Source organism: Sander vitreus, chromosome 1, assembly GCF_031162955.1.
Source record: "Sander vitreus isolate 19-12246 chromosome 1, sanVit1, whole genome shotgun sequence".
Classification (NCBI taxonomy): domain Eukaryota; kingdom Metazoa; phylum Chordata; class Actinopteri; order Perciformes; family Percidae; genus Sander; species Sander vitreus.
This window is the reverse complement of record NC_135855.1, coordinates 8196328-8210217: the sequence shown is the minus strand read 5'-3', so window position 1 is coordinate 8210217 and position 13890 is coordinate 8196328. Positions and strand designations below refer to the sequence as shown.

General features: G+C 39.4%; 1 protein-coding gene across 3 annotated transcripts in view; it reads right to left on the bottom strand.

Annotated features, from left to right (window-relative positions):
- il16 (interleukin 16) overlaps positions 1–13890 on the bottom strand; it is a 77831-nt gene that overhangs the window by 39698 nt on the left and 24243 nt on the right. For all 3 annotated transcript variants that reach the window (XM_078259445.1, XM_078259533.1, XM_078259622.1), the window contains exons 6-11: positions 8142–8285; positions 7738–7843; positions 5384–5532; positions 4168–4278; positions 1920–2034; positions 562–635 (exon numbers count right to left, since the gene is read on the bottom strand). In XM_078259445.1, the coding sequence (XP_078115571.1) occupies positions 562–635; positions 1920–2034; positions 4168–4278; positions 5384–5532; positions 7738–7843; positions 8142–8285 (699 nt within the window). The remainder of the gene's footprint in view (positions 1–561; positions 636–1919; positions 2035–4167; positions 4279–5383; positions 5533–7737; positions 7844–8141; positions 8286–13890) is intronic.

The window sequence follows — 13890 nt, the reverse complement described above, 5'->3', positions numbered from 1 at the left end:
TGGTCTAGACTTGCTCTATATGAAAAGTTTCTTGAGATAACTTCTGTTATGATTTGACACTTTATGGCGCTTTATTTTGATCATAGAAAACCCTGCGCTGAGAGGAATACTGTTAGTAGGATCATAGTCTATATCAACGACGTTTCATTTCCAGGATTGCTCCGTTGCCGCCGGGAATTCCGCCAGAATACCCTCATTTAGGCCAGATGTCCATTATCTTCCGCTTTCTTTGTGTTGGTATTCTAAACTCCGGTGGATTTACGAGGACTACAGTATAGTTAATTGCTCCTCAGATCTCTGCAAGATAAATCAAGACAGCTAGCTAGACTATCTGTCCAATCTGAGTTTTCTGTTGCACGACTAAAACAACTTTTGAATGTACACATGTTCCACCGAAACAAGTTCCTTCCCGAGGCTATTTTGCAGAGGCAAGGAAAGAAATGCCAATAAACCAGAACATGTTTTTCTCCCATCCCAGACCAAGCCAGACCTTCCTCCACAGTGCTGTGGAGGAAGGTCTGGCAATGCGAGACCAGTAGGATCATAATGTAGTTGCCATACTTTGAACTTGTGCAGGGCTTCATCATGAGTCAGACCATGTAGTGACTCTCCATTCAGCTCCAGGATCTCATCACCTATGCAGACACAGAAACAGAAGATCTGAGAGCATTAAAGGCTGTATCTATACTCTGTGACATATCAGCTGACACAATGTAGAAATCTGATATGGATAAGACTGGTAAAGAGTTTCCATCATTTCTATCACATTTACACTCTGTAAAACTTCATAACCACATCATTTAAATGTCTTCATCTCAATATGATAATATTGAGGGAAAATAGTGTCCATTAACACTGCATTCAAATATGGGACGATTTTAGCATGCTTGACTTCATCTGATGATAATAAATGACCTGTTACAGCAAGCAAGACTAACAGTGAAAAGAACGCTATTTTTACAGTAGTTTTTATTAATGTCTCTGCCCAAAATGATTTACGGCAGGTAGACAGCGCTACAGAGCACACATTCTCACGGGTCACAGATTTCGGTGTAACACCAGAAAAGCCTGCATTATTGTATCCAGCCAGGTAAAAGGTAGCAGGAGATTTCTTTATATAGGCCTTATTGTATTTTAATTTAATTTTAGATGATGTTGTAGTTATGGCTGATACTGGGGCAGGGCCATCACAGGAAAGAAGGAAATTAAAGGAAGAACAACTAAAAGCTGAAAGGGAAAGTGAAAGACTACGGGCAAATAATTATGGGATTGTAAATGATTCAAAACCCACCCGAATTGGCCCTCAGGTATGTAATAAGTCTATTTCATTCATAAAGTATCTTTAAAATGCACAATGTGGTTGCCAGTAACCTACATTAAATTACGCCCCCCTTCCATTTAGCGCAGAGGTTTTATTCCTTTTAGTCAGTGTTTGTGTTGGTCAACTATTTTCTTTCCCCTTGTCCCCCTGTAACGTTACTTGTGTAAAGCGCCCTTGTGTTTCATGAAATGCGCTATATTAATCTAAGTTATTATTACGTTGGTTGCTACAAAAATCTCTTAATGCTTTGGCTCGTGACACAGTGACAGTGATACCCGGTTTTGCTCACGATACATCCAAAGTAGGCTAAGTTACCATGTGCAACACCTATTAACGTATTCTAACGTATTCTCTTATTGTAAATGAATGATTCTGTCCGAGCAAAATATTCATCGCAACTATATGACCTCCCGGTAACGCTAACTCAGTAATATACAGTAGGCAATAAAGCACCGTAAAGAAAAGACCTTTACGACAGCAGGTGTGGTAAAAACACTTTTGTCCAAAGTGGCCGCTACAATCAACACAAACTGAAAGTTACATATAGCCACTTTATAGTGATCGGGACATCCCTGACTCAAACACACATGTCCCTCACCCTCCTGCAGCCGTCCATCAGCAGCCGCTGCCCCTCCAGGGAAGATGGTCTTCACATAGATCCCCATTGGTCCATACATGCTGTCCCTCCCGCCCACTATACTGAAGCCCAGGCCCTGGGAACAGCAGCACAATTATTATTAATAGCATTATCACTGATTAACATCAACAACAATACAATCACAACCTTTTTTGTGATTAACATTTTTTTTCTAACAACATAAAAAACATACAATTTGCAAAATGAACACCCCCCTTATTCGTCATCACCACCCACCCAGACATAAATCAAGAAAAGATGACACTAACTACAATATTCATGACCATTCAACAAAATAGTAATATAATAGACAATAAACCAAATTAACATATGTAAATGACAACGCCATAAACGATGGGTTTGATGGGTTTATGGTGTTGTCATTTACATATGTTAATCTCTCCCGAGCACAAAGCTTCTTAGGAGCCCTCCAGAAAGTTCAGATACTTTCCCCATTTTCTAGTACAGACATCCTACCTGGCAACCATTTACCTAGCCATCTCACATGCCCACTCCTGGATTGATGGCACCTCTTCATTCTTCCTTCCTCTTAAAATAATCTGTCTGGCTATCATTAAACTAATCTGGACCCAGCTTCTTATGTGCTTATCCATCCCGCTTAGAACTGACCCATCTCCCAGAATAAATAATCTTGGGCTGAATGGAACCTGGAATCTGACATAGTTTATCATGTATCCCGGCCCAACATTCCTGGAGCTTATCTATCATTATCATAATTAAAGGAACAGTTTTACATTTTGGCTAACACTGGTATGTACATAATTGGTACAGAGAGGAGAAGTAAGACTGGCACTAGTTTAGTGTCAAAGTTCATTCTTGACCTGGGAAAGAGTAGTTTATGTAAAGAGCAGAAGCTGATGGAGTTTGCTCACACCCAGTGAAAAGATATTGAAGTTGTTCCGGCTGACACTGAGCAAACTCCATTTGCTGATGAAGAACTTGAAATGCAGTTGAAAGCTCTGGAAAAAGCTAACAAGTGGCCCAATTACCAGTGTGTCAAGATCATTCTTTGAACTAGAATGTTATGCATTATGAGCAGCTACTAATAAAGTATAAAAAACGAAAAAAAACAAAAAAACTAGAGGCACTATTTACACCCCATACATCATAATATCAACAAAAGTGTATTGTTGAATAGGTGTCAGAGCTGTGGGTGAGAGGATCACTGTTATTGGCCGTTCAGCTTAAGAAAATTAGTCATGGATGTATACTAGAGAGGCGAAGTCCCTTCCATTCCGGTGGACCGCCATGGGACCTTAATTCGGAAAAAATATGAATGGTGGTAAATGGGGAAAGACATTATTTTTTGATCCCTTTTAAATTAAGCCATGGATTACACATATGATGTTCTTCAGTTTCAAAGATAATTTTGTAAGTCAAGAAGGTCTCGGTTTATCGTTAAACTGTTGAAGTATAAGACTGTACACACTTCAAAGTCGTATGGATTACGTCTCGCTGAAGCTACGATGTCTGTGTGTATCGTACCGGAATGTAACGTTACTCACACTAGCTAACTAGCCAGCCAGCTGACCACTAAATTAGTCAAATTTAACAAAAATGTATGTTTCTTTCACACACTCTTATCACGGCATAGGAAAGCACATTGCTATCGCCAGTTGAGTGACAACTTTGTTCGGCTCATTTCCTGTAACCAGCATAGCATGAAAATATTTGACGACATAAAAGGACGTGCCTCCTGTCCCTCTGTATTTTGCCTCTGATTAGCTTACCCTGACCAATCTCCACTCCTCACGCCTAAACCTAACTACGTCGACACGTGGCTGATTCAGTCAAACGCTGTCTTGTTGTATCATAGCAGATTGTATATCTGGTTTCCCTGTTCTGATTGACGAATACATTACCGCCGCCTGCTGGTATGAAGAGTTATTTCCTCTAACAAAGGCGCAGAATGTGCTAGTTGGCCGTGGCTAGTTGAAGTGCAACTTTTTGCCAAGACACAGGCAACGTGAGCAGACATGAGGCAGCGCCATAGTCTGCCTTCACCGCCACTAGTTCTTTACCCTCTGCCTAGTGTGTCAGCACCTTGAGCAGCATGAAATAAAGATATTACACTTGTTGAAGAGCAGCAGGGATAGAATACCTGTTGTCACAGTTGCTCACAATATGATACTAGAGAAAATTTAAAGGAATAAAAGCAACAGTTTTGGTGGTGGTGTGTGGTTCCTACCTTGCCGTGGCCCTTCATCAGCACAACATTACAGATGATGAAGGCTTGCACGTTGTTGCAGGAGTGTAGCAGCTGGGCAGAGCTGAGAGAGCGAGAGGGACGGGGAACAGGCTGGAGAGGAGCAACATGTGACACACATTCATTATTAATTATATCATGATTGAATTATTTACTACCAGTCAGTAATAACATTTTGACCTTTGTTTTACCTAAACTAACTGTAAGAACCACAGATTGGCCTTAATGATTTAGAGAACTGCCAGGCTGCTGACTGTTCTCTGGTATAGATCAGACTGACTCCTGTGAGTTTCTTGCTCCAATTATGGCTGGATTCATCTGCTGGGGGGCCCCAAAGCAAAACATATGCTGCTGGGCCCCTATTAACCCCCTGAGGTCTGAGGGCATTTTTAGACATATGATTTTGGCTGCACTAATGGCATTAGTGGGGCTTCATGTTGTTGTCAGTTTGAACAAATGTAAGCAGTATTTTCAAAGTGCCATGACTGTTTTTTTTTAATAATGGAGACTGTGGTTCAGTGCCATGTTTGACCACTTTATCTTTTCTAATACGTTAATTTCACTGTTTACCACAAGTTAGTTAACTGTCCCCAGTCAGTTACAGGCAGATTGGCTGCTGTCATTTGATTAAATACCAATTAATTTAAGAACATTCAACAATTAAGCAAAATAAACAGGGCCCACTTCAATGACCTGATCGTGTAATTGATTGTGCTCTAGTGGTGGCACATTAAACCTGAGGCTTTTGGGTCCCTGGGGTTTTGGAGCAGTTGCTCACTTTGACAAGTTGGTAGTCCTGTGAAGAATCAGCTTTACTGAAGTCAAGTCTGTGAACATCAAGTTTGTTGAACTTTTCAGACTACATCAAACATCCCAGTTGGGTCACCAGGGGTGTCAGAAATATCTGGTGGAGACCCGATGTTACACTTTTGACTTCCAGCAGAGAATAAATCAGCTCCAGCCTGTCAAGTGTTTTTATTTGACAACACTCAAATGGACCTACAGATAAAACTGGTGTCAGTTTATTATTAATAATAATAATAATAATAATAATAATAATAATAAATTGAAAATGTATTATTATGGTTTATTGTATTTGCCTTCATTTCAATGATTACTTCAATAATTAATGAATGACGTGTGGCACCAGCTATGATCTTTAATGTATTCTGTTTGTAATATCAGACAAATCAAGTACTTGTGTAGTGGTGTGAGGAAACTCCAGCTGCTGGGACAGAGACTTCCTGTTTCCATAGAAACCACCATTCCCTTGAGGATGACTGCTATACAGCTCTGGGGTCTTCATGATGATGCTGTCCAGATCCCCGATCCAGTAAGGATGGACACCTGCTGATACACACAGTGTCATCACAATGAGCTGTTCTTCCATTACATGGTAGAAGACAGACCCAGAGCCAGCATTCAGACCATCAGGGGGAAGCAAAACCCATGAAATATAGTTTAATAAACTCTGATTCTATATTTGATCATGCACAGAGGGACCAGCAAAATAGAAACATGTTTTGTGTGTTGGCATACATTTTTGTATTATAATGCTCAAAGGAGTTTTCCTTTAATTTGTAATATTATTATATTCAATTTCTGATAAAAAAAGAAAATGTGTCTGGTACAGCAGCTCACATACTATAGGCTCCACCATCAATTGGATCAATGGTCAGCAAATTCATGACCAAAAGGGCAAAGATTATTTGTTATTGTTATTAATATATATATATATATATATATATATATATATATATATATATATATATATATTAATAATATATATTATATTAGGGCTGTCAGCATTAACGCGTTAATCGCGATGCGATTAAGGGCAGAGCTTAATTTTTTTTAATCGTATTAATCGCATGCCGCCATTTATTAATTTTATTTTCACTTCACTCGGCTTTGCGTCGGGCCTAACAGGCTACTATTTTGCCGTACTTCCTCGTAACACATCCTGCTGCTGCAGGAATAGCAACGCGGATTTTGGTGCCTCATTCTTGTGCCACTGATATGCCTGCACTTCTCTCTGATGCTCTGAAACGTTATAGGCAACAGAAACATTGCTGCACGTGACGCTAGTGAACACTATACTCGACAGCAGCTAACGTTAGCCTACCGCTAGCTAGTAGCTGGATTAAACACGGTTACAATGCTGACAGCTAACGCTAAATGGTGTAAAGTTTGTCTGTATTTCACTGTAGAGGATTCTGACACCGGGATGCAACAATCTGCAGCTGCTGTTGTCGGAAAAAAAACACAGACGGTGCGTTCAATGAAACTGGTAATTTACACTCTCGTGGTGCATTCAAAGTTGTTGTTAAATTCCCTTTTCCCTTTCCCTTCTTGTAATTCAACAGCTATTTACTAGTGAAATAAGTTATTGTTATAGTGATTACATTATTATTAAACATTTAATTTTGACGATATGGCCTTAGCAATAAACAAGCCATTCTTTAGTCGCCAACTGTTGTTTAGTACACTTCTTTTTTTAACTTTCTTAAAAAGTATCGGTTCAGGCACCGTTAAGGCACCGGTACCATTTTAAAAGTACCGCTTTAGCACCGGTATCCAAACCAAACAATACCCAACCCATGCCCAATTGACTCTAGATTCAAATGTGTGACTAGATTAAATATATAATAAACAAATTCAAATCTTAAAATCAAGTTCATAAAGTCATTTTCTTTGCATTCATTTGATTCCCAATCAAGATACACTGGTAAGAATTGCTTTCCATTGTTAATATGTACTTAAAAAATGTTCTGAAATGCAAAATAATAGAATTTTAATCATGTGATAAAACATGCGATTAATCGCGATTAACTATAGAAATTCAACAATTAATCGCGATTAAGAAAATGTAATTGTTTGACAGCCCTAATATATATATATATATATATATATATATTATATTTGAAACAATTCCAAGTTGGAACCAGTTCTCGATGCCCAATCCTAGCGGTCACTGTGTACAGAATGCTTTTCTCCATGCTGTGATGAAAACAAATTCTACTGACTGCGGTTGTGTGGCCAATCAAAGTGAAGCGATGTATTGGCTTGGATAACAATGTACAGGAGTTACTGTTTTCCTAATCACTGTGAGTATCTCTCTCAGTCAAGCTAGCTGCCATACTTTGCATCATTATAAATATACACTGACAAACTGTTCAGTTCAATCTCACACCATTGAAACTGTAAGCGCAGCGTTTCTTACAATTAGGACCTAATTTCCCATAAGCGGTGTGGCTTCCCGCTGCTGAAAGGATATTACCCCCTGGCCTCACACCTCCCTGAAGACAATAAACATATTACAACCAATATTCCCATCCCTGCTTCTCTCATTCTATCACCTGTCATTACTATACACTCTAAAAGCTTTAGCTGTCCATCTGAGCAGAACCGACAATAGCCTGCATCTCTCTGTGCAGCTTTCTACACACATCTGACCCACTGGCATGCAAAGTGAAAAGCAGCAGAGTTAAAAGATGTAGATGATAGATGATTGGTAATTTTACTACTGAGTGAAACCTGTATGATACACACTGGTTGAATTGGAGCGTGTTCTATTGCTGCCCATCTGTCCTGGTGGGCTCTGCTCAATCTTCTCCGTGTCCCAGCAACTCTCCTCATTCACCTCTGGGATGGGTAACTACACACGCACACACACACACACACACACACACACACATTTTGACTTGATTTATGTCAAAGAGACACAGTGTGAGATTACATTTTTTAACCATGACCATGGGTGTAGTGCTGCCTGAGCCATTTTTTTTCCACGTGAGGAAATAGAATATTCTCATTTTGCATAATCCCATTGAAATTCATATTTTTTTTAAAAGTTGAAGATCCAATCATCACAAAAGCATATGTCACCCTTGATGATGACAGCATTATAAATTGAATAGTGGATCAAAATACACTTTGATGAAAGATTAGTTTACCTTGAGGTGGTTGATGTTGGCTATAAGTTTTTCATCTGTGTATCCAGGCAATGACAGAGGGTCAGCTGGGGAAATAACGGCCGGGTGCTCTGAGTTTGTAGTCAGACTGCGTGAATGGAGAGTGTCTTCACATGTGGACATGTCCTAAAAAACACAAAACACCAGTGAATAGAAACATTTCAACTGTTGCCCAACACGAGGCTAGCGAATGGCGGAATGTACCTTTAAAGTTTCCTTCAACGATTTATCAGTTCACATGGTCCTATGTGTACTAATTCTGATGTACAAAACATCACACAAAATCGTTACTGTCTGTGGTTCTAAACCCTGCATACAGGATCAGGAAAAGTGTCTTAGTAGTATAATATCATCGCTGTCAGGCAGAAACCTTGTATCTCCATATTTCGTCATTTTCACTGCTGCCTGATGGGATGCACTACCAACAATGTAAATAACTCATAACTAAGTTTATATAATCTGCCGACCCGAAAAATTGTGGTACCGATTGTTTTCACCTCCGGTGGGCGGGGCTTTCATAGCTAACCACACTGCTAGCATAACAGTGTGGTTCCGAAAGTAAAAATCCCATTCATTTTCTTCATAAGGATTTTGATTATCAGCCATAATGTCTAAACCAGAGATCTTCAACAGGGGGTCTGGGGCCCCTAGGGGGTTACTGCAGGCGGGCCGCCAAATTATTGTTAATTTTTTTGAAAGTTTTTCATTACAGACAAATACTTTGACAGCTATAATGTGAGACAGGTGCGTCAGAGGAGGATTAGTAAATCAAAAGTTGCTAAGAAACTCCCACACATTGCCTTACTTGTTTCTTTGCAACAGAGATCTTTAAAAAATTAAAATGTCTTAACATGAATCCAACAAGTTATTAGCAAAAAATAAATAAAAAATTGATGACTGACGAGGTAAGGTAGTCACTAAGATAGCCATCCACAGATACAGTTCATCCTAAGGATTCACTGTCATACATAAAAACCTGATTTATAAAATCATACCAACAATTATTTTAATAACTTATTATTCTATGCACTTGTATACACTAAATCATCCAAGGTAGACTGACCACAAGCTATGAGGTTGTGAAACAAACGTTTCTGCTCCTGTAGAAGCTAGAAGTCTGTATGAAATCAACCTGGTTTTTAAGGAAAACACGTTTTATTCGTGATCTTATGGAGAAATACTACACTACCCACAATCCTAAGCGTAACAGCGATGTCTCCAAGTCGCTGTTACCATGGAAATGTTAACCGAATTTGTTAATGGCTAGAACGAGCTTCTACCATTGAAGTGTTGCGATATTTTCCGTGGCAGTACTGTATCGATACATGTATGTATGTATCGATCGATTATTATATCGTGTTGGTCAGTCCGTCTGCTTGACAGTTTAGCAGCAATAAAATTGAAGTGAGATGAACAAATTTGTCTTTTTAGATAAAACAGTTGATGCCCCCATGCCCCATGTCCCATGGCTTTGTCAACATGTTGACAAAGTTTCCTTTGGGGGACATAATTTAAAATTGGGAAAAAACTTAAAGTTAGAAAAGAGGTAATAAATTGAAATACATGCAGAATGTTGCAATATGTTTAAAATTGCAATAATGTCAGTATTAGAAATAAGTATCGTGATGATATCGTATCGTGATGATATTGTATCGTGATGATATCGTACCGTGATGATATTGTATCGTGATGATATCGTATTGTGAGGCCTCTGGTGATTCCCACCCCTAATAGTTTCTTTACCTTCTTGCCTTTTTGCGGTTTACGAAATGTTTTTTTTTGCGCCAGATCAAATGTTTTATGGTTCTGACTCCTCTCATAGCTAGTTGGCTTGGTTCCAGACTTCAAAATCTTTATATAAGCAATTGTTGAAACGTCAATGGAACAATTACATGGGGAAAAACACTTCCAGAACCAGAGCCGTTAAAAAGGTGGGCGGTCACTGTTGAGCTCTATAGTTTGAATTTATATTATATATTATAGGTAGTAGAGTACAGTATAGTGTACAGTATGGTATACACTTACTTGGCCTGGTATAACTAGTAGCTTACTGTACGGTAGCAAACTTTGTCTAGATGTTGCTTTATAACTGACAATTTTAAGTCAATTCTAATTCTCTAATCCTCTGTAGAATTTAGAATAAATTAGTATTTGGAACCACGTGTCAGGGGGCATTTTATTGCTGAAGGGAGCCATTATGGGAGGAAAAAAATCTAACAGAGACAGTATTGAAAACAATCAGCTGAGCCCAGTCGTCACATATTAGACATTCTTTCCTCCTGCTCCTTTTCTCCATTTCTCCTTCATTCTGCTGTTCAGGTTTCCACAGCCTCTAAAAAGTGACTCAAATAGACTTGGCAGCCAGACAAGGCGTTGTGCTACCCAGCAGGAAAGCTCCCACAGCAACAAAAATACTAAAACCTGGAAGAAATAAAACTTATATACTGCCTCTATGGCTGCTCAGGAGCAATGCAACACACCATGTTGGCTTTGGTTCTAACACCTCTGCTCCAAAATGACACATCCATACATGAGTATACACTGCTCATTCTTGTGTATGCAGGTCCTTGTGTAACGGTAATACACTCACTATATATAATTTAAGTTATTACTTAACTAAATTTGTTTTCTCACATTTTTAAGATTTTACAGAGGACCCTGACTTTCTATGACTAGCTGGTGAGATTCCCAAACTGTGCTCTTCCTGCTTTGTCATTATGTCATAATGTATCAAATTCCTTGACTGTGCCAGTCTGCAATAGACCTTGTCTAGACTGTGTGTTTTCCAGAAATTCCACCATCACCGTGAAGCCTACAAATCATATAAATGTTACTGAATTATTATTCTTCTCACATTACTCTTTTTGTTCAAATTCCTTAAATTCCTTTGTGTGTGTTACCATTTCTGACTGAACTCTATAGAGCCTTGTGTCTGCAAGTGTGGGAAGATTGCAGAACGAGAAACATGCCATGCCCACACAGAAATAGTTGGTTGTCAGTCACTTTCAACCCATCCACAGTGTGCAGATGCTCTGTCTATCCATGCGGAGCATGTATCTGATCATTTACAGTGGGGCAAAAAAGTATTTAGTCAGCCACCAATTGTGCAAGTTCTCCCACTTAAAAAGATGAGAGAGGCCTGTAATTTTCATCATAGGTACACTTCAACTATGAGAGACAAAATGAGAAAAACAAATCCAGAAAATCACATTGTAGGATTTTTAATGAATTTATTTGCAAATTCCTTGGGAAAATAAGTATTTGGTCACCTACAAACAAGCAAGATTTCTTGCTCTCACAGACCTGTAACTTCTTCTTTAAGAGGCTCCTCTGTCCTCCACTCATTACCTGTATTAATGGCACCTGTTTGAACTTGTTATCAGTATAAAAGACACCTGTCCACAACCTCAAACAGTCACACTCCAAACTCCACTATAGCCAAGACCAAAGAGCTGTCAAACAAAATTGTAGACCTGCACCAGGCTGGGAAGACTGAATCTGCAATAGGTAAGCAGCTTAGTGTGAAGAAATCAACTGTGGGAGCAATTATAAGAAAATGGAAGACATACAAGACCACTAATAATCTCCTTCGATCAGAGGCTCCACGCAAGATCTCCCCCCGTGAGGTCAAAATGATCATAAGAACGGTGAGCAAAAATCCCAGAACCACACGGGGGGACCTAGTGAATGACCTGCAGAGAGCTGGGACCAAAGTAACAAAGGCTACCATCAGTAACACACTACACCGCCAGGGACTCAAATCCTGCAGTGCCAGACGTGTCCCCCTGCTTAAGCCAGTACATGTCCAGGCCCATCTGGAGTTTGCTAGAGAGCATTTGGATGATCCAGAAAAGGATTGGGAGAATGTCATATGGTCAGATGAAACCAAAATAGAACTTTTTGGTAAAAACTCAACTCGTCGTGTTTGGAGGGGAAAGAATGCTGAGTTGCATCCAAAGAACACCATACCTACTGTGAAGCATGGGGGTGGAAACATCATGCTTTGGGGCTATTTTTCTGCAAAGGGACCAGGACGACTGATCCGTGTAAAGGAAAGAATGAATGGGGCCATGTATCGTGAGATTTTGAGTGAAACCTCAAACCTCCTTCCATCAGCAAGGGCATTGAAGATGAAACGTGGCTGGGTCTTTCAGCATGACAATGATCCCAAACACACCGCCCGGGCAACGAAGGAGTGGCTTCGTAAGAAGCATTTCAAGGTCCTGGAGTGGCCTAGCCAGTCTCCAGATCTCAACTCCATAGAAAATCTTTGGAGGGAGTTGAAAGTCCGTGTTGCCCAGCGACAGCCCCAAAACATCACTGCTCTAGAGGAGATCTGCATGGAGGAATGGGCCAAAATACCAGCAACAGTGTGTGAAAACCTTGTGAAGACTTACAGAAAACGTTTGACCTTTGTCATTGCCAACAAAGGGTATATAACAAAGTATTGAGATGAACTTTTGTTATTGACCAAATACTTATTTTTCACCATAATAAATTCATTAAAAATCATACAATGTGATTTTCTGGTTTTTTTTTCTCATTTTGTCTCTCATAGTTGAAGTGTACCTATGATGAAAATTACAGGCCTCTCTCATCTTTTTAAGTGGGAGAACTTGCACAATTGGTGGCTGACTAAATACTTTTTTGCCCCACTGTAGAATTGTATTTTGATATGTGTATCTATATATTCAAATTCAACTCAGGATCAAGGTTATAATCGTTAACGAAAACGAACGAAATAACGAAAACTAGGTGGGAAAAAACATTGTAGTTAAGTGAAATAAAAATAAAAACGAGGCATTACAAAAAAAAACATAACTAACTAAAGCTTTGCAAAACTAACTAAAATAAAATAAATTGATCGAGTAAATGTCCTTAGTTTTCGTCTTTGTCAATGTCTTTCATAGAGCAAATAACATTACATCTTTCAGAGTTGACATTTCAGACCATAGACCTGTTTTATACAGTCTATGCCATAGCCATATAGGGCCCTATTTTAACGATCTGAAATGCAAGTATCAAACGCCAAACGCAAGTAGCTTTGTGGGCGGATCTCAGGTGCTGTTGCTATTATACTGGTGAGATAAATGACTCTTGCTCCTGACGCAAATCTAAAATGGGTTGATCTGAAGTAGCTACATTACTCATAGGTGTGGTTTGGGCGTAACGTGCAATAAACCAATCAGAGCGTTATCTCACATTCCCTCTAAAAGCAGGCGCGCTTGTTCCATGGCGGATTGGTATTATAATGGCGGATTTGCTAGGCGCACGCTCTTAATATATCCATGGGCGCACGCCAGGAGCGGCTTACAGCCGAGGAGACTGATGTTTGCTATTGATTTTTCTTTTTGTCAAAATGTAAATAAAGAAATGTCACAAAAACATACTTTCCGATGTTTTGGGCTCACTCTCACTGAAGCACGAGGTTATGAATGCATGGTGATATTTTTGCAATGTAGTCTAACATTAGACCGAGATTACCTCACTAAAGACGATGCAGCTCTTCTGTCTCTCCTCTCCCGTGCTGCTGCTGGGGCATTTTGGCATCAGCACATGCAGTTCAACATCACATCTCCTTAAGTCCTCTAATATTTACTCATTTATGTCATCAACACATCCATGATTCATGGAAATGTTGTGTAAAACAAGGTCATATTTTTCCTTGTATTTACCTATTGTTTGCAAAAATGGGAACTGCTGGGTCCGTGAGATGAGAGAAGCAAAGTGT